Source organism: Diadema setosum, chromosome 11, assembly GCF_964275005.1.
Source record: "Diadema setosum chromosome 11, eeDiaSeto1, whole genome shotgun sequence".
Classification (NCBI taxonomy): Eukaryota; Metazoa; Echinodermata; class Echinoidea; order Diadematoida; family Diadematidae; genus Diadema; species Diadema setosum.
The window spans coordinates 22977717-22998679 of record NC_092695.1 but is presented as its reverse complement, the minus strand read 5'-3'; the positions used below and the strand labels follow the sequence as shown (position 1 = coordinate 22998679).

General features: G+C 38.6%; 1 protein-coding gene across 1 annotated transcript in view; it reads left to right on the top strand.

The window, feature by feature from the left end:
- LOC140235362 (minichromosome maintenance domain-containing protein 2-like) overlaps positions 1-19968 on the top strand; it is a 44632-nt gene extending 24664 nt beyond the window's left edge. Inside the window, exons 8-22 of the mRNA XM_072315390.1 lie at positions 4423-4490; positions 5139-5231; positions 6615-6712; positions 8030-8047; positions 8738-8801; positions 10722-10858; positions 11198-11357; positions 11965-12054; positions 12990-13141; positions 13893-13924; positions 16022-16169; positions 17084-17226; positions 18151-18260; positions 18994-19067; positions 19876-19968. Of these exons, the coding sequence (XP_072171491.1) occupies positions 4423-4490; positions 5139-5231; positions 6615-6712; positions 8030-8047; positions 8738-8801; positions 10722-10858; positions 11198-11357; positions 11965-12054; positions 12990-13141; positions 13893-13924; positions 16022-16169; positions 17084-17226; positions 18151-18260; positions 18994-19067; positions 19876-19968 (1480 nt within the window). The remainder of the gene's footprint in view (positions 1-4422; positions 4491-5138; positions 5232-6614; positions 6713-8029; positions 8048-8737; positions 8802-10721; positions 10859-11197; positions 11358-11964; positions 12055-12989; positions 13142-13892; positions 13925-16021; positions 16170-17083; positions 17227-18150; positions 18261-18993; positions 19068-19875) is intronic.
- The last annotated feature ends 995 nt before the right edge of the window (positions 19969-20963 follow it).

Here is a 20963-nt window from a genome sequence, read left to right as displayed (position 1 = left end):
GGCCTGAGCACGGCGCCAAGGTTGTTCACTAAACTACTGAAACCTGCATTCACATTACTGAGAGAGCAAGGGCATGTATTAATTGGATACCTTGACGATATACTCATTATTGGAGAAAGTGAGAATCAAACTTTGCAAACGGTTTTGGAAACCACTAGCATCCTTGCACAACTTGGGTTCTTGGTGCACCCAGATAAATCAGTACTATGCCCCACTCAAGAAATACAATTTCTTGGTTTCATTCTCAATACTCAGACCATGACAATTCGACTGCCTGATAACAAATCAGAGGAAATACAGTCCTTGTGCACTGAACTTATGCAAATAACAAACCCCAGTATGAGGCAGGTGGCTAGAATTATCGGGAAAATGGTAGCATCATTTCCCGCAGTCCAGTATGGACAGCTCTATTACAGGGCTTTAGAAAGGGACAAAATCAAAGCACTCAAAATGAATAAGGGGCATTTTGACAGAAAAATTAGCCTATCTTTGGAAGCAAAACAAGAGCTGCAATGGTGGATAGACAATGTGCAGTCTGCTTTCTCACCCTTACGACACCCTAAACTTATGCTCGAATTGTGCACGGATGCCAGTGGCAAAGGCTGGGGGGCATCTGATCATACCACCCATACAGGGGGTAGATGGAATGAAGACGAGCTGCAAAAAGCCAGGGAGAATAAGATTAATTATCTGGAGACCCTGGCTGCTGGCATGGGACTCAAGTCCTTCTGTTCTAATTCACAAAACATTCATGTCTTGTTACGGCTAGATAACAGTACTGCTGTTGCTTACATTAACAACATGGGAGGCATTAAATCCCTTGACTGTGATCGGGCAGCCCGAGAGATTTGGCAGTGGTGCGAAACTCGTAAAATTTACGTCACAGCAGCACACTTGCCAGGAAAGCTGAATGTGGAGGCAGACCACATGTCTAGAAAATTCAATGACCGCACAGAATGGATGCTTGACCGCACAGATTTCCAAGAAATAACCTCACGTTTTGGGACACCAGAAATAGACCTATTTGCCACCAGACTTAACAAGCAGGTAGAGAACTATGTCACATGGCTGCCCGACCCACATGCCAAGGCTGTTGATGCCTTTACTCTCGATTGGGGAAAGTGGTACTTTTATGCATTTCCTCCTTTCTGCTTAGTTGCTAAGTGCATTCAAAAAATCAAATCTGATTTGCAGCTGGGATACTAGTAGTCCCAAAATGGCCAAGCCAGCCATGGTTTCCTCTCCTAAACAGGATGATGAATGAGGAACCACTTGTTATTCATAGGAGTGAATCCTTACTAACATTGCCAGTTTCTAACACTCCTCGCCCACTTCACACTCAGATTGATCTTCTTGCTTGCAGGTTCTGTGCAACCCCTTCAGAGATGCGGGATTGAATGCACGGATAATTGCTGTAATGGCCTCCTCTTGGAGAAAAGGGACTAAAAAACAGTATGCAGTGTACATAAACAAATGGAAAGCATTTTGTGACAAGAAATGCAGCAACTACTTGTATTCAGATGTTCAAGCTGTCCTAGAATTCCTGAGTGACATTTTCTTTGAAAAAGGGGCAGGTTACAGTGTCATAAACTTAGCACGGAGTGCTCTATCTTCATTTGTGATACTTCGAGATACTATGTTTACAGTTGGAAACCATCCCTTTATCCAGAGGTTTATGAAGGGAGTCTTTCAGCTACGCCCACCCAAGCCTAGATACATGGAAACGTGGGACGTTAACCTTGTTTTCAATCTTCTTCGTTCTTGGTCCCCAGCGCACGTATTGGACCTGAAAAAATTGACGCTTAAATTGTGTGTGATTATTGCATTAATCTCAGCACAAAGGATTCAATCATTACACTACCTAAGCTTGGATGATATGGTGTTAAGAGAGAATGCAGTCACCTTTCACCTTCATGATCTCCTAAAACAGAGCAAGGAGGTTTAAGAGATGGAGTTCCAACTGGCTGTAATTATTCAAACAGTTGTCACTTTTTTTAAAGCTGCATCACTTCGGTGATCCCTCGCATTTATCCCCAAGTTGAATTATCCTTCGGGTTTATGCCAGGTTCAAGTGTGTGCGTGTGTGTCACACACAAACACACTGCTATAGCTTCTGACCACCCGAGCATTGAGAATTAAGGGTTTCTGGGACGAACACTGCACTAGGGCTTTCTATAGCTCAGTCGGTAGAGCACCGGTCTAGCAATCCGGAGGTCTCGGGTTCGAATCCCGATGGAATCCCATTTTCTTTGCTCACTTTTCCACTAATAATTTATATTCTTTCTGGTCAGTTTTTCCTGTCTTTATTTGTTACTTTTCTATTGATGTACAAAAGAATTCCACAGGTGCATCTGTGCCTTTGGTGGCGGGGTTTGATGCCGCCGTCTTGCTGAGCAATCTGAAGATTCATTTTGAACGTTAACTTAATGTTGGCTATATTTTGCTTGTTTATCTATTAAATGAAACGAAATCTCACTTAATGATAAAGCTCATTAAACAAAGGTCAATCCCTTCAAGAAATATGTGCAAAAGTGTAAATCAGAGCTGTATTATGTGAAAGTGTTTAAAACTGTACCCTCCTGGAAAGCCGGTTTTATCGCTTTTCCACTTGATTCCTCCAAATAAAACTGATATGGAATAATCTTCGAGTATAGTTATATATTAATAGATATATCAGATTAGTGGCCGGGCACGGCCAGTCGAGTAATTTTCATTTTCATTTCATCATTTTTTGCGCAATTTCTATTCGCGCATCCCCGTGTCTTTACCAGTATATACCACCTATCTTTTATAAGTAGGGATGGCGAAAAGTAATTACCATCACAAAGACATATTTTCGTTAGAAAGTGGCTGATGATTATGCAATGAGACATGAGTCAATTGTCTTCCTATCTGCGCGGCAGATCCAGTTTGCCACATGCTTCAAATACTTTCGAGTGGCGGCATCAAACGTGACTTCAAAGGAAATACGACAGTTGTGACTCCATTCTCTTGAACCTCCTTGAACAGAGCAAGCCTGGAAATTACTCACACAGTGTCAAGCTCCAGGCATACCCACCAGACAGGAGACTTTGTGTGGTCAGGTACTTGCAGGAATACATCAGAAGGACCCGCAGGATCAGAGCTAGTGAACGGTACCTTTTTATTAGCTACAAGAAACCTTATCACAGGGTATCCTCTCAAACAATCGCTCGCTGCATTAAGGAGGTTTTGGAGGCTGTGGGTATTGATACAGGGATCTACAAGGCGCATTCTACTCGGGCAGCATCTACCTCCGCAGCCAATAAGGGAAATTTCCCAGTATCTAAGATACTTGCGCAAGCCGGTTGGGCCAACGAAAGAACCTCTCGCAAGTACTACAACAAGCCCTGTCCTGCTGAGAAAAACTTTGTAGAAACAATTATCAAAAAATAGACTGTGAAGCCCTAAGATGTGAGCAGACATGTCTTGAACTGCCTGAACTTGTGAACTCTTGGAGACACAATATCTATGCAGCATTCAGCCTGAATGAGAATTGCAATGGAACCTCTATCTAAGGTATGCTCCCTACCCCTTTCAGGGGGGTTGCCTCGAGAATGTAACCACTGGCTTCGAAATCTCATATATGACGTAATCTCTCACGAAATTACGATATAAAATGGAAGATTAAACGAGAACTTACCGTTTGAAGTTAAATATTAATTTTATGAGTAATTGGAGGGTGAGATTACGTCCCATCTCACCCTCCCCCAATTTCAAACGGTAACTTAATCTCTCGTTATCTTCCTACATCAGTGGTCACATTCTTGCTTCTAATATTGAGTGGCGCGTGCACTAGCGGGATCTCATATATGACGTAATCTCACCCTCCAATTACTCATAAAATTAATATTAAACTTCAAACGGTAAGTTCTCGTTTAATCTTCCATTTTACAAGTATCCAAGTTTCGTGTTTGACATGGATTCACTGAGAAGTTCTGTCTAAACAGCATATTAATTTTTAAGCTGTACTGATCTAACACTGATGACATTTCAAATGAGAAGAGGCTTTTATTGCTGCATTGTTGACAAATACAGCTATTTAGTGGTAGTTTCTGTGTACTCATGAAAGGGAGATTCATGAGGTAACTGGATAACCACTTTTCCTAAAATACAAATGTGATATTAACCACTTTTCCTAATATAATTATACAACTGTGATTCTGAATAAAATTGCTGTTACATCAACACTTTATAAACTTTGTTAAAATTCTATAAATGTCTTTTTCTTTATGTTATTTAGATTTTCATGGCACTGTTTGATATTCTTTTATCAAAGTCAAATTTTGATAATATAATCATGTTTCTATTAGAAGTGAATATTTTGTCTCATGTTAAGTCTGAATGTTGTTTTTGGAAGGTTTTTAAGGCATTTTTTTTTTTTTAATGCATGATTTGATACAGGAAAGACTTCCATTGCTTTTACTGTGGCTCCGTGCTGGTTGAAGATGTGCATGGACGAATCCTTGGAGGTATGTGTGATAACAAAATGTTTGATTTCACAGAGTTGCCAAATCTCCCTCATTATGCAAAAGATTTCATTAAAACTTACGTAAGTGTTCTTGTCCTGGCGAGAAAATAGGCCTTCCTGATGTGAGGTTTATTTTCACTTTTTTTTTAGCACCTGTTTGAATGTTCTTTAGGTCCTCCTGCATTTGATACCAGTGAGTGTTGGCAGCCATGCATTTACACACATTTTGATTTGGTACCAAATGTTAATGAATCTGTCATCATTTAAACCATTTTCTACCATATGTGAGGGAAAATTTTCGTGCCAAGATCATTGACGTTGCATGTGATTAAAAAATGCCCAAAAAAAGAAAATAAATAAGGGAGGGGAGTATTCTGTGTATTTATCATTGTCAATACTCACATAAAGACTATTTGTATCAGCTTTTCATTAGTGTCAATGTAGCTATATCATTTAATCCAACCATATCCTTTGCTCTCTATTCATCATACTTGGTCTTATGGCAGCTGGAATCACTTTTGTACTTACACGTAGTTGATCCAATTATTTAATCAATGTTTGAATGATGTCTGCTGTTAAGCTGAATGACAGGTCTCATTTAATGTGAACTTCCATGTTTTGCCTTTCCTGGAATCTCTTCTTCTGCCAGAGAAAGTTGTTTTGAAGATGATCCCAAAGGAGTCTACCAATCCTAAGGATGATACATCAGTCTTTCACCAGTCAGTCACTGTCTATGTCAGAGGTATGAATTCCTGCCTGATTTTTTTTTTTTTTTTTTTTTTTTTTTTTTGGGGGGGGGGGGGAGGGGTTGTATGAGAACATCATCATCAGCAGCAGCATCATCGTCACCATCATTGTGATCATCCAGAGATGCAAATTTTCAGGCAAAAGCCCAAACTTAGGTTCTGATAGTATTCAATTTTTCAGGATCTTTTGTGGTAATTAGCTCTCTGTAGACGATTTCCATGCCCTCTCATCCATTCTAAATAGCATCCCTTATTATCATCACCATCTTCACCATCATCACCGTCATCAATTATATCATCACCATCATCGTCATCATCATCATCATCATCACCATCATCACCATCATCATCACAGTCATTGTCATGAAGGAAAATCAGACATTAACATCCTCTGATATGACTAGGTCACTGATTCTTCTCTCAGCAAAATGAATTCAGAGTTATACATTGAGCCCATTGCTTCCTTTTGATATCAGTTTGTTATGATGTTAAAGCTGTACATTTAGGAATCATTTTTGTAGTTAGTTGTAGCACCAAAAGTAAGAAATGTCTCATTGATACACTCTACAGTTATCTTGTCTGACAATATGTTTACATTTGTGTAGGACTCTGACAAATTATAGCAATAGTTGTTTTACTGTGCTTTACATCATATTGTGTATAGCACAACTGCTTTATATATAAATACACTATAATTCGTTGTTAATTGTATATACCCAAAACAATTTCAAACCTAAAACCAAAAACAACTCATCAAAATTAGTACACCATTACAAAAACAAAACAAAACACCTAGACTGTACCAAAGAGACAAAGAAATCAGGAACTTCCTACCAGCGCCTGTACTGCAGTGCGGGGATGCATTTGTTCTGTCGACATGGCGAACTGCCTGAATGGATAGTGCCCCATGTCAACGTCAGTGAAGTTGTGATCTTTTCTGGGAACAGACGCCACCAAATCCTACCTCCACTAGTCCAGAAAGGGAAATAACCACTTAGCTGGTAGGGGGACCTATAGAGATAGGATAGAATAGATCGAACAGTAGAGAGAGGCATTGCACAGAGAGATACAGAATACATGCACATCAGGTATATACAAAGTAAAATGATATCCAACCATAAAGTAATTACAAATTGAATTACTGAACAAAAAAGTAGAGTTTTGATATGTTTCATAAAAATCTCCATAGAAGGGAACAGATGAATTAATATTGTAGTGTCGGAAAAATATGAATACTGTTAGCATCTGTTGTAGGTACAATACATTCAAGAGGGGTAATAGAAATGCAATTTTCTCAAATGTTTCAGTGAACAGTGAAGACATATATTAATGTAAAAACACTTCTCAAGTAAACTGTAAATAACCTTTTGTTTTCACAGATGAGCTCATTCCCAAAGTGATTCTTGGCAGCCATGTGAATGTGGTTGGCATTCCCATTGTGGAACACTCGGGAACTAGAACATCTGTCGCATTTGAGGTGTGTACCTAATTTCTTATTGTCCCCGCCAAACGAGTTCGAGCAGGGGACTATGAAACGGGCTCCGTACGTGTGTGTGTCCGTGCGTCCGTCCGTCCGTCTGTCCGTCCGTGCGTCCGTCCGTGTGTGCGTCCGTGTGTGATCAAAATGTTGAATTTGCTACTTCTCTGTCATTTATGAGCCAATTTTGATTCTGTTTCCTTTATATGATAGCACTACATGGGAGCTTTAAAACTTCTACACAGAATTTCAGTTGTGACCTTTGACCTTGACCTTTGACCTATATTGTACATTTTGCTACAAAATGCTACTCCTTCGCCATTTCTAACCCGATTTCGATTCCGTTTGCTTTATGTGATGGCACTAGGTGAGGGCTTCAAAACTTCTACACAGAATTTTGACCTTTGACTTCTTTGACCTTTGACCTTGATTTTTTACCTATATTGTACATTTTGCTACAAAATGCTACTCCTTCGCCATTTCTAACCCGATTTCGATTCCGTTTGCTTTATATGATGGCACTAGTTGAGGGCTTCAAAACGTCTACACAGAATTTTGACCTTTGACTTCTTTGACCTTTGACCTTGATTTTTGACCTATATTGTACATTGGCTACAAAATGCTACTCCTTCGCCATTTCTAACCCAATTTCGATTCCATTTGCTTTATGTGATGGCACTAGGTGAGGGCTTCAAAACTTCTACACAGAATTTTGACCTTTGACTTCTTTGACCTTTGACCTTGATTTTTTACCTATATTGCACATTTTGTTACAAAATGCTACTTCCGGCGGGGACATATATTACGCACCGCGTAATTTCTACTTTTCCTTGTTGTTTTTAGATTGAGTTTCAAGGCCCAAAATTGAAGATAGTGTAAAGGGTTAGGCCCTACCATGTGGAGCCCAAACATTTGTTTCTAGAATTTTTAACAAGCACAATTTTCAGCATGCTTTTAAATCAGTCCTTTACAGAATTTACTTTTGATGCTTAATGTGCAATAGTTTACCATGTTAGAGAAGTTGTCCATTGAGAGGTTCATGAAATACTTGTATACCGTTATTATGTGTGTATGAATAAAGGAAATAGAATATAACTCAGTTGCCAGATTGTTTGATTTTTTACTGCCTACTCCGTAACAACCTAAAACGAGAGCAGATGGCACTTTCCTGTCACATACGTAGGGAATAGTATTGAAGATCTTTCTTCAGTGTGGGAGTGTTTGTGCAGATTAGTGAAATGTGAATGAAGTGCTGTAGTATATGTACTTGAACTGATGAATTTATTGCATGTTTTATATTTTTCTTATATCTTTCAGGCTAACAACATCATTTTGGTAAGTTGTCAAAACATCTTGAAGATTTTTTTTTTTTTTAAAGTAAGACAGGTTTATTATTGCTTCTTTGTAGGGTGTTTATATATACACCTATTTCTTTTCTTCTTTTTTTTCAATGTAATGTAAATACCTCCAGACCATATATTTTGTTCATCAATATTAGAATAGGTGTTTGATGTTACAGATGCAATTGTCACCAGAAAAAAAAAAAAAAGGAGGTCTACCTGAACTTTACCAGTGTAAGCTATGCCACATATCATACATCTCCTTTGAGTGTGTGAAGCCACTTATTGCTTGGTAGTTAATAACTACATTGTGCGCATTCTAATCATTGGAGCAAAGTATCTCCAACAATACATTCATATTAGAATGTTACATATTAGAAATGCCTCAGTTCTTCAATGTATTCCATTTATGGACGCTTCTTTTCCTACAGCCTTGTTACAGAGCATTGCATTCACATGTTCTCTTCATTAACCTTAGGCAGGAATTTGCTTAGTTGTTGCTAGGTAGGACAGAGAAAACTTTGTGGTCATTCAGGGCAACTTCTGTGAACAAAACATGCATAGAATTTGACTGCATTATAGAAATATTCCATCGGGCTTGACCATTTGAGCATATATACATGTAGTCATTATCACGCATGCCCTATAAATGTTTTGTTTCTTCTTTTTCTTTTTCTTTTTTCAGGAAGCTAACCCCACAATTCACCTCTCAAGAAACATTCCAGATTATGTTCAGGCTCTACATGCAGGTAATTTCCCCTCACACATTTGATGATCCCTTGGAAAATGTTTCTTGGTTCTGGTAGACATTGTTTCAAGCAAAATTCTAAGCATCATTTATGCATTCATTCTGAATGGTGATACCACACAGTTCCCCAGAAGTTATTTACTGAGATAGCTCTTGTGTGTGTTATAAATATACGTACCACCCACCCACTGTCTGTCAGTAATCGTATGATTCCCTTCTAGAATCGGTCTATGGATTTTTATACCCCCGCCAAACGAAATTTGAAGGGGGTATATAGGAATCAGCGGACGGTCGGGCGGTCGGTCGGGCGGTCGGGCGGTCGGTCCGTTGCAAATTTTGCGTCGCGAACTACTTCCTCAGTTTTCAACCGATTCCCATAAAACTTGGCACAGATGTGTGCCTTGGGTTGTAGATGTGCAAGACATATTTTTTGACAGTACCCAAAAGTACGTTGCCATGGTAACGGCATATTATGGGCAAAAATGGGTACAAATCTTGCGTCGCGAACTCCTCCCACAGTTTTTGATCAATTTTTATGAAATTAGGTACATCTGAATATGTTAATGTGCAACACACATATTTCCGCAGTGGCAAAAAGTGCGTTGCCATGGTAACGGCATGTTATTGGTAAAATATAGGGCAAAATGCTTCATGGCAAAACTGCTTCATCAGTGTTCTTCCAATTCTCATGGAATTCATATTGAATGTTTGTCTTAGGATATAGGTCAGCATGACACATTTCTTGACAGTGACAAAAAGTATGTTGCCATGGTAACAGCTCACATATTATGAGCCAAAATGATGGAAAATTTTGTGTTGCAAACTATTTCCTCAGTTTTTGTCCAATTTCCATGAAACTTGGTACAGATGTGTGCCTTTGGTTGTAGATGTGCAAGACGCATTTTTCGACAGTACCCGAAAGTACGTTGCCATGGTAACGGCATATTAATGGCAGAAGATCAAGGAAAGATCTTGCGGATTTAACTACTTCCTCAGTTTTTTGACCAAAGCTTATGAAATGTTGTTTTGACCAAAGCTTATGAAATGTTGTTTGGCGGGGGTATAACCAGTCCCTATAGCGACATTTCTAGTTATCTCAGTGATCTCTTCTTCTGCATACTTATATATTCTTGCATATGTTCCAGTCTCCATCTCCTTTCTAGAATTTTCATCCTCAAATTTTTATAGTGCATAGCATTTCTCTCTGTATTTTGCACACCCTTGGCTCCCATGTGACATCATATAATATAAATAATAACAATGATACTACTACTACTACTACTACTACTACTACTACTACTACTAATAATAATAATAATAATAATAATGATAATGATAATAATAATAATGATAATAATAATAATAATAATAATGATAATAATAATAATAATAATAATAATAATAATAATAGTACTAACAGTAATAATAATAATGATAGTAATAAAATCACAGTAATAATTCTAATATATCAATTTATAAAGCACAAAACCTATAGACATATATTCTTCTGCACTGCATAAGCTTCTGATGTACTTTATAGACAGTTAAATGAAAAGATGTGTTTTGAGTCATGATTTAAAGACTGCTACAGTTGGGGATTTCCTGACTTCTAAAGGTAGGTCATTCCACAGTTAGGGAGCTGCACAGGCAAATGCTCCCAATGTTATTTTTGTTTTGTGTGTTGGAATTTGAGGTAAAGAGAAGAGTGTCCTTCATACTGCGCAGATTATAAGTGTGTTTGTGGGGTTTAAGCACTGATAATTCAGAAACGTAACTGGGGGATTGACCGATGAGTGACTTGTATACAATCAACATCAAATCATACCCGTCCTTATCTTTGTTAATGGTATCATTTCCTTTACCAGGACTGTTGCATTATCTCTATATCTTCATTTTGTATGTTTTTTTTTTTTGTGCTCAGATAGGAGATCTTCTCCCTGGAGCTTCAGCACCAGCATGGCTTACCTGTTTGGCTCAGATGTTGCCCCGCCCGGAACATTCCACAAACTGAAACTTCACCTCCTTCTCAGTCTAATGCAGTCGACTGATCCCTCAAATGTAAGTCCTTCTATCTTCCACTGGTACATGAGATTGTTTACCCATGATTGGCATTACTGTAAAAATGGAAATTATCGCGCATGTAATTTTTCGCACTTAGCCTGGTTAGATAAATTTTGCATGTTTTTGATTCTGCTGAATTAAAATCTGAAGTAGTATTACACATAGCAAATAAAGAAATTTGTGTGTTTTGTGTAAGCGCTAGTTTTATGTTGCACAAAATGTGCAAAAGTTTCTTCACATTGAAAATTTCCACTTTTACAGTATTGTTTTCACCAAGTGCGTAGGCACTAGTATTTCTGTCCCAGACACCAGTTTCCCCTTTATTGCTTTCTGCAGTCGCTACACGTGTTAGCTGTTGGCAAGGACTCCCATATCCTCGGCAGGCTTCTGCAGTATGCAGCATCGTGTGCCCAGAGGCATGTAGTTCACGGCTCATCCACACCGGTGTTTGGATCAGTACAGAAAGACACGCAGACAGAAGCATGTAGCATTGATGGTAAGGCATCCATTCATTTATTCCAACCTTGTTTCATCTTCAGTCAAGAGATGGTGGCGTTTATCATAAGAATGTCAATGGGGGAACCGATTGTCCTTGTGGGATTCCAGTATTCTGGCAGATATTTGTCCTATTACATGCCCTTGTAGTGGGAATGGCATATGGCAGCTGTTTTCTTCTTTATTTCTATTTTTTTTTTTACCTTTTTTTTGTTGGGGAGGGGGGGGGGGGTAGAAAACTTCCATTTTTTATAAATGTCCAGTACCTCTTTAAATCCTTGCAGTGTGACATGTATATACACTGAGCATGCTTTTTGTGACATGATATCGATAACAGCTTCCATAGCTAAGCATACATAGAGGCATTACATGTGCCTTCTTCACATTCAAGAGTTGTTAATGCATTTACTGTATTCGAAGTGGTAACATATAACATGATTTATTGTATACATACAATATTTGTTTACAAGGCTGATTCATCAGAAATGTTTGCTTGCTTTAATTTGTATCCCTAAATACATGTTCTTGCTCCATCTGGTCAACATCTGAATTCTGTGAAATATGTGTTGGATTCCATTAATTGTTTCTATGTTTTCTTGTTTCTGTAGGTGGCTCTGTTAATCTTGCCCATCTCGGTGTTTGCCTGCTGGGTGACCTTGGTGTATGGAAGAAAGATTGCAGGGATAGACTCAGAATTGGTATGCACTGTACATTGCATCATTGAAGTTAAGACTATAAGTGCGTTTGAGCGCTCTCCTGAAGTGAACTGCACCATACCATACCCACGCCAGAGGAGTGCTCGAATGCTCAGTGCACTGTACTGTGTTGAACCGAGCTAAAAGTGGACCACTTCCCGATGTGCTCCAAAAGGGTACCAAAAAATGTACATAAAGTTTACATATGAGAATGCGTGTATCATGTACATATGTCATAATGCAAAGAGTTCATTCTCTTTGTTCGTGACAGGTGTAAGTAGTTCAGACACACCAGTTGAATGACCCTTTTGTTACAAAATGCTTGACCCCCTCTAAAAATGACTCATGAGGTACGCTTTCTCCACAGAGCGCTCGAACGCTCCAAATCGCTCCAAATCACAGTTCAGTACGGTACGCTGCGGTTCAGTTTACTTTAGTTCACTTTAGAGTGTTCAAACGCACCCTTTGAAATGTCTTTGATGTGCTTTCATGTCCTTGAATAGATTAGTGAAGAGAAAGCACATGTGTGTCATTTGATATTAAAGAACAAGAATCCTACCAGTATCACATGCAATTATTGAACAATAGCTTATAGGGTTTTTGTTTGTTTCATCCAGAAGCAATCTGATTTTTTTTTTTTTTTTGTTTCTTGTTGACAGATTGTGAAAGCAAAGTAATGTGTAGTCTTTCCCCCCTGCTATTGCAATTTTATTACTTGCAAATCAATCATGGTTATCTCTGTAAAGGTAATAAATTTTGTTTATATGTTCCTATTTCTCATGATCTGTGTATGAGCTGCAAAATTTAGTTTTCAACAGATTTTTGACAAGAAATCATCATGCACCCAAATATCGCAGCATTTACAGAGCTTTGCTCATCATTGAGTTTGATGTGAAAATATCCTATGTCCTGTGTGTTCAATATCCACCCACATACAGCCACAGAGAGTGGATTTATCAGCCTGGGAATTCCCCGAAGTGTGGAGGCTGGCCCTCTGCACACTCTTACTCTCCCCCTGCAGTCCACCTTGTGGGGTTACACTGCCCCCGACGGCAAAGCGACGCCACACACAGATCTGTACACTACTCAGGTCAGTATTTATGCATGTCTCGTTGAGTGGATGGAATCATGTTTGTGTATGGGATGGTATGCTTATGTTAGAATTACTTTATCAAATAGGGATGCTCAACTCTGTTTTAGTCAATTACTGCACAATCCCAAATGTCCATTGATGGAAATAATTTCCATTCATGTGTACTAATCGGTACTGATGTTACTCGTGTGAGGATTTTAGATTTGACTTCATCATCTAGAACTCTAATTTTAGATTGATGTTATCCATGAATTTCTATCGGTGATAGGTCCAAGAGTAAAATGGAAGTACCCCCATGCAGATATGGCATTTTGTCTGCGAATGACACTTGACATTAATGCTGAAGCTTGATAAGTTGTTGCAAGCCACAGCAAGTGTAACACTATGTGACACCCACATGCAATTTTGCCAATGTGGATTACAGTATTAACCCAAAATGAGTTGTTTATCCCAGCTCTGTTTCTTCTGTCGAGAAACTGATCATTCATTACAACCAAGAGTTTTCCAACCATGCCGTGGTTGTGTTCTTATCTTTAATTACGTTTATATTCCTGTCAGGATTTACTTCAGTCTGAAAATCATCATCTGCTGGTGGATGCCACTTCTGTATATAAACAAATAGCAATTTTAGTAATGACTTGTAATTTCTAGTAATGAGTTGATAGGTGGTTGATAATCTTAATGACATTAATGATTACATGTTTTGTCATGATACATTTTTTTCAATGATTATTGCTTCACTTTACAGGGCATTGATGGACGATGCAGTACCATAACAGAGTAAGTACATCTCTTTATGTTTATAAAATAGTTTTGACCATTCAAAAACAAAGGATGATTGCTTTGTGATAAAATTGCAGATATTCTCTGCATGTGAATGAGGTAATGTCTTGAAAATGACATTATAGTTATTAAACCATTTTGAATTATTAACCTTGTTTGTGATTCCATAATATATATTCAATGAATTGAGCTGCAGTTCTAGAGAGAGCCACTGTTTTGTTTCATCAGCTGTAGAGAAGAATTTGCAGTGTAAAGTGCACTCATGGTCTGTGTGGTTCTTCCTGTGTATAGAGTGTCTACATGTATGACCTGCAGAATGCCCTTTCATATTGCATTGTTTAGAAAGGCTACAAAGGTGCTCAAGTAGGGCAGTTTATAATTTTATCAGCTTGAAATCATATTAGTTTAAATCCTCTTTGGTGCATTTCAAAAATTAAAGCAGTAAAAAAAATGGAAGATAGAAAGAAAGAACTTTCAAATTTGTGGAAAGTACAAATTAAATTTACACTTAGCAGTACATATGACACTCCAAAGTGTAATTGCCTCATTGCAAAGAGCTGGACTCCAGTTTTAACGTTGCTCATGTTATTTTTGTTGTGGGTTTTTATGCCTCCGCCACGAAGTGGTGCCGGAGGCATTATGTTTTCGGGTTGTCCGTCCGTCCATACGTACGTCCGTACGTCCGTACGTCCGTCCGCATTCGTTTACGCGATAACTTGAGAAATATTGACTGGAATTTTACCAAACTTGGTCCAAGTATAAAGTATGATGGGGCAATTACTTGATTAGAGTTTGGGTGAAATCGACCAAAGGTCAAAGGTCAAAGGTCAAGGTCAAATCATGAAATTGTATCCGTTTACGCGATAACTCAAGACTGGATCAAGCAAATTTCACCAAACTTTGTCTGAGGATGATGTATGATGGAACAATTACATGATTAGTTTTTTTAGTGAAATCGGACAGAGGTCAAAGGTCAAAGATCAAGGTAAAATCCTAAAATTTATCTGTTTACGTGATAACTCAAAACTGGATGAAGTAGCTTTCACCAAACTTGGTCCAAGGATGATGTATGATGGGGCAATTAGTTGAGGAGATTTAAGTGACATTGGCAAGAGGTCAAAGGTCAAAAGGTCAAGGTCGAATGCTAAAAATGTTGGTATTTCCCCCATATCTATGCAATGCCCGAAGGTATTTTATTGAAACTTAGTGTAGACATGTACTACTGCGTAAAGATTCTCCAGAGAGAGTTTCATGTCATAAGGTCAAAGGTCAAAAGGTCAAAGGTTAGGTGAAAATGTTGCAATTTCACTTTCTCGCAAATGGTTTAATGTATCTTCATAGAACCTGGTACATATGCATGTTCTGACTGGCAGGGATTATCTAGGGAATTGATGGGTCATGGGTCAGTAGTCAGGGGTCAAAGGTCAAGGTCAACTCCTCAAAATTTTACTGTTTCCCTCATATACTAGTGTATATTCAATGCTTGCATTATTAGTTTTAAAACTTAATAAAAAATATATACATGTTGTATTACCTAATGGAGATTCTCTGGGAAATTTCCAGCCAGAAGGTCAAAAGTCAAAGGTTAAGGATCAAAGGTCAGGTTTAAATGAAAAAAAAAAATCTATTTTGTACTGTAATTACACTCTTTCTTCATACCTTGAAAATTACTCAATGCATAAACATATAACAGGGTCGGTCAGAAGTCAAGTAAAAATCCTCAATTCCCCAAATATGTGTACCTGCACTCTTAGACAATTATAGCAAACCCAGTTTGAGGAAAGTGAACATTCAATACATTTATTTTGCCAGTTATGTGAAACTGTCATCACACATTGTGAAGACATTGTACTATACACCTATTGGGAGAATCATGCATTATGGCGGAGGCATCAGTCGCCATAGCGACATTTCTAGTTGGAAATGCAAACATGCTCATAATTTTCTTTCCTGCAGCAATGTTTCCAATTTTGTGGAAATTTTGTGACCTCCTCTCCCCTGACCCCCCCCCCCCCCCAAAAAAAAAAAAAATCATATGATTTGCCATTTATTGCAAATGTGCTTACTGTGAGATGTATCTGAAATTTCCTACAGAGGCTTCAATCTGATGTCAGTCTGTGACAACAGTGACCAAAGTTGGGATGACTACAAGGAGGCGTGTCTGGTGCACAGAGCTCTGATCGGTGCTTGTGATATCTCAACCCAAGATCAACGCATCATCAGCGGCAATGATTTCAGAAAAGTAAGTACTGGTATTGGCCATGTAGAGATCAATTATGAATGAAAAGTACATTAGCTGTTGATATCATAATTATAGACTAGTGAATAAATTTAATTTTTTCATTCATTTACACCCAGTTTCATGTGAGTAGTAGTTCCACCACCTGAATTTTGGGGGCTAACATCAGCTGTATCTGCTCAATTGTTTGTCGTGATGTACTGCCATTTGATATAGATTTCAGACTATATGTGCACTCGTGTGTGTATATGTGTGTGTGTGTGCATTTGGTTTGTGGTGGTTTTCACTCGGGGTAATAAATAATAAACTAGAAAAGCACTCCGAGAGCGCAGACCTCCACCAAGCAGTTACTTTCCACTGATGATCTTCCTCTTCCACAGAGATTAGTAATTTTCACCCACTGAAAAATCGCCCGATTTCCCAATATAGAAGCCTTTGTTACGTCATAAACCCTCAGATGCGAGGCGCGCCTCTCCCCAGCAGAAACTAGAGCATGCACTTTAGTGCGCGCATGCAAACCTCAAATACGTGCAGCCTGAACTCCCAAATTCATTGACCCTACCTGCCAAAATATCAAAAATCCTTCATAAATTCCCCCAAAATTCTCAGATCACTACCAAAAGTTAATTGTTTGTTACTTGTGTCATTCTCAACCTTTCCTGCAAGTTTCATCTCAATCCGTTAACTATTTTTTTTAGTTATTTTGCACACGGACAAACGAACTAACTAACTAACAAACAAACCAACGGTAACGAAAACATAACCTCCCCTCTTGGCGGAGGTAAAAATAGTAGCCTCTTATGAAGTGCTGTAGTCCGTCAAAAATGATGCTCTTGGCGCTGTTACATAACCAACATAAACAGCATGATTAATATTGTTGTCATCGTTTTCCATGATGTTGCCTTTTTTTCTCCTAGTTCATCCTTTATGCCAGCCAGCAAAGCGTAGAGATGACCAAGCCAGCCCAGCAGCTGATCAAGGGCTACTTCATTGGTAGTAGGAGGGTTCGAACTTCATCCGTAAGGGGGTCACCTTTTCCCCCCTCAGTTCTGAAGACATTGTAAGTGTACTGTGTAAATTGTTTACATTACTGTATAAGCTGTTATTTTTTAGTACAGATATTTTCGCAAATGAAGAGGTCTGGGACATTTTCGCGAGATGTTGTTTTTGGTAATTGAATTTGAGGCTATTGTAAGTGTACTATTAGCCTTGTGGATGGCGACATTTTCACTTGCTGTTAAATTTGCGATCCAACAGTAATTCGCAAAATTCGTGAAAATTAAACCCTCACGAAAATATTAGCTTTTACAGTATATTTACCAAAAGACAAATTGTCTTAAAGGCTTCAGAATGTTGATGCAATCTCTCCTTAGTCTGCCACAAAATTGGCCAACACATCAGTTCTCTATCTTCAGAAGATAGGGAATTATTATTATTATCATTTTTTTATTTTTTTTTTTACAGTGATCTTCCAGCCAAATATTAGGTTTTGGTTTGTATTACCTTTTCTCTTCTTTTGTTTATATTTTGAAAATGGAGGGTCATGTACAATGTTCAGTATGTATACTGCTTGTCTTATTAACTCTTCTTGATATACTATGGCACTGGTGCCTGGTTGATACTCTATGTCGACTATCGCTAGTCACCTGTAGCGAACCACGAGAGGTTGGCACAATCATTATAGTGTGGGTATGTGGGGCAGATAAGTTCTCCAGGTTAACATTCTCCAGTTTGCGCTGAAGTGAAGTGGGATCTTTTGAGTTCGGACTGTCTCACACCGAGCACCTCCATTTCATGCCCTATCCGAGGGATGGAGTGCTTTAGGGGGCGGCAAGACTTGGGGGCACTCAAATTTGGGGGAATCGAACCCAAATTGATTTGATTGCAAGGCCGACGCACTACCCACTGAGCCACCTCACTGCCCTTATTTCTTGAGCATTTAGATATGACTAGAAAATTTATGTTGGATATTACTTGCTCTTAGGTCCTCTATGGCCAGTGCACATGCCAAGCTGAGTCTGCGGAGAGAGGTGACTGAGAATGATGCAACTCTTGCCATCTGGCTATTTGAAGAAACTGTCACATCCCAATATGGTGAGAGTATGTTGTGTTAGTGATCATCTTTTGTGTTAATAACTTCGAGACTCAATGGGAATGGCAATGTAATACTAAGTGAGTAAGCTGAATTGAGTGCATTAGTCGTAGTTGTAGGCAAAGCGTATGTATGGCTGCGTTACCAAGTAAAGGTCCTAGTATCATTGAAGATATTCACGTGATCATCAGTTCTATTTTCATGCCTCTGCCATGAAGTGTTGCCGGAGGCATTATGTTTTTGTATCATCCGTCCATCCAACCGTAATCAATTTTGTGGACAGTGTGACTTTAGAACCATGTGTGAGATATCCAAATGAAACATGGCATATGATGCAAAATAAGAATAGCAATGTTTGGCAAATTAATTAGGCTTTTTTTTTTAATAGTGTTGACAGGTCTTGTATATACTTAAATAGATACTGGAGTTGATAATGAGTACAGTATCCCAAACAGTATTGCAAATTTATGAAATCATATAAGGGCCCAGTAGCCTGTTTCACATAGATGTATGTATTTACAATTATCACAAGCTACAGTGATAGAAGCAAGAAACATCAAATCAGCTTTGAGCACTGAAGCCGGTTACTATAGTATTAACAAAAATCCCAGTGGTGATTGCTGACTTGTGTATGAAAGGGACTCGTGATCTCCCATGATGAATAGTAAATGAGAATTACCATTTGTTAGTCTTTACCAACAGATGTTTCTCTCTCTTTCTCTAACGTAACACCAGGTTACTCTGCACTGAACGTATACCCTCTCCCCCATTTCAGGGACGGTAATGTCGGTGGACACCTGGGCCCTGAGGTAAGAATCTTGTGCATTTGTTACTCTGATTCCCATTTGCAGACATCCTAAGGACTTTTTTTTTTCCTGAATCAACCTTTTTTCTCAACAACAGAATACTCATGTGTGTGCTTCACTTTATTTCATAGTACAATTTACCTGATATCATTGGTGGCATTATTTGCTGAAACTAAAGCCCACTTCACATTACGCAACCTGAGGTCTTACAACCTTCCAACTGTAGGTTTGATGTTACCAAACACCCAAGTGTCGAGTCGTAGGACTAGGTTGTATGACCTGATTGGAAGGTTTAGGCATGTTGAATTTTTTTCAAGTGGTCATGCATTTAAAACTAGCTAGCTAGCTGCTAGCTGCACGGGTGCTGTGTGCTAAAGGATGGGAGGCAGGTTGCAGGTCATAAGATCAGGTTGCGTAGTGGTCATTGCCAGGTCACATGACCTGGTCTCATTGTCGAAAGGTCGTATATCCTCCAGTCGTATAGTTTGAGGTGGGCATAGTCCATTGCCAGACTGATTTTGCGATAGAAAAAACAAAGGAGAGGCTGGGGCTGTGAAGCCAGAAAGCCGAGGTCTCTTTTCATTTTATTTTTGGTATACTTTTCAGTGGTAATGTTTGTTTCTTTGTCTCCTGCCAACTGGATCTGCTTTTGGTAAATGATGCTCATATGTGGTTTGGTCCTGCACTTTGTGCATATGCCTACTTTACCAAAATCCCTTTGTTGTTCTTGGCTAGCACTTGATCAGTGATGAGCAATCATCATTTTTTTAACCCTTTTTTTGTGTGTGTGTGTTTTTGTTCCCACATGTAGAATGATCTCCGCATGGAGCAGTTTCAGCAACAATTGCTCCGATTCTGCTGCAGCCATGATCCAGACTTCACTATGCATCGACCTGAGGATTGACCTAGATGTTTCTAAATCAACCTTCAAACCACCATATGAAGGCACGTGTTTAATGCCATGAGGGAAACCATACAAGAAACAAAGAAGACTTTGACCCACTGATTCATGAATATGATACCATAGGAAAATGCAGCAAAGTTGTAATGATTCAGAAATTTGCTTTGATCAGAATTCATGTGAGCTTAGAACATTCAAATGGTTATGATAAAAGTGGATTTTTGTAACTTTTTCAAACTAAAAAGCAATGTTTCAGAGGGTCATAATTGTGATAAAGTAGTCTGACATGTGATTGTATTGATGCTTGTTAAATTAAACTTGCTACAAAATTGATAAGAATTTTTGAAGACTTTCATTAAGGCATTAGTTTGTTCACACATGTAGATCTGTCTTTGCAATATCTCACTGGAGTTTTTGTTTTTAGTGGTCATTTTCAAGTTCTTAGTATGGAGAAATCCATTGACAGCAAGATTTTTTGCATGACAAATGCACCTTTATAGTGGCTTTGTTATTGTTTGTCCTGAATAAATGTATCAATTCATCACTACCTATACATGGACATTTGTGGCAGTACACCCTTTCCATACTCTTTCCAATATACACGTAAGTGCCAAGAATTCATGGACTGAAAATGCTCACAATAGTTGCCTCATCAAACTGGAAGTGTCTTACATGGGATAGTTTGACAAAGTTTGTGTCTTTTGGTAGACTGCTGAAGCTCTGTTGGTAGGTGCCAGCATAGTTAGATTTTGTTTCTGAAGTCTTTCACTCGAGGGTATTCTTTGCGATTGCTTGCTGGACAAGCATTGACAGGGTGAATTGTGTTTGATTTGTGTCTTTCTTTCTTTTTGGACATGCTTAGAAATGTAGACATGTGGAGTGATTTTGTGAGTAGAGAAGACATTGTGCAAAATCTTATCTGTCAGTTGTTTTGGCACACTCAAATGCACAGGTAATATCCCTATATACCTGAGAGCCTTCCAAAATACCATTTCTGT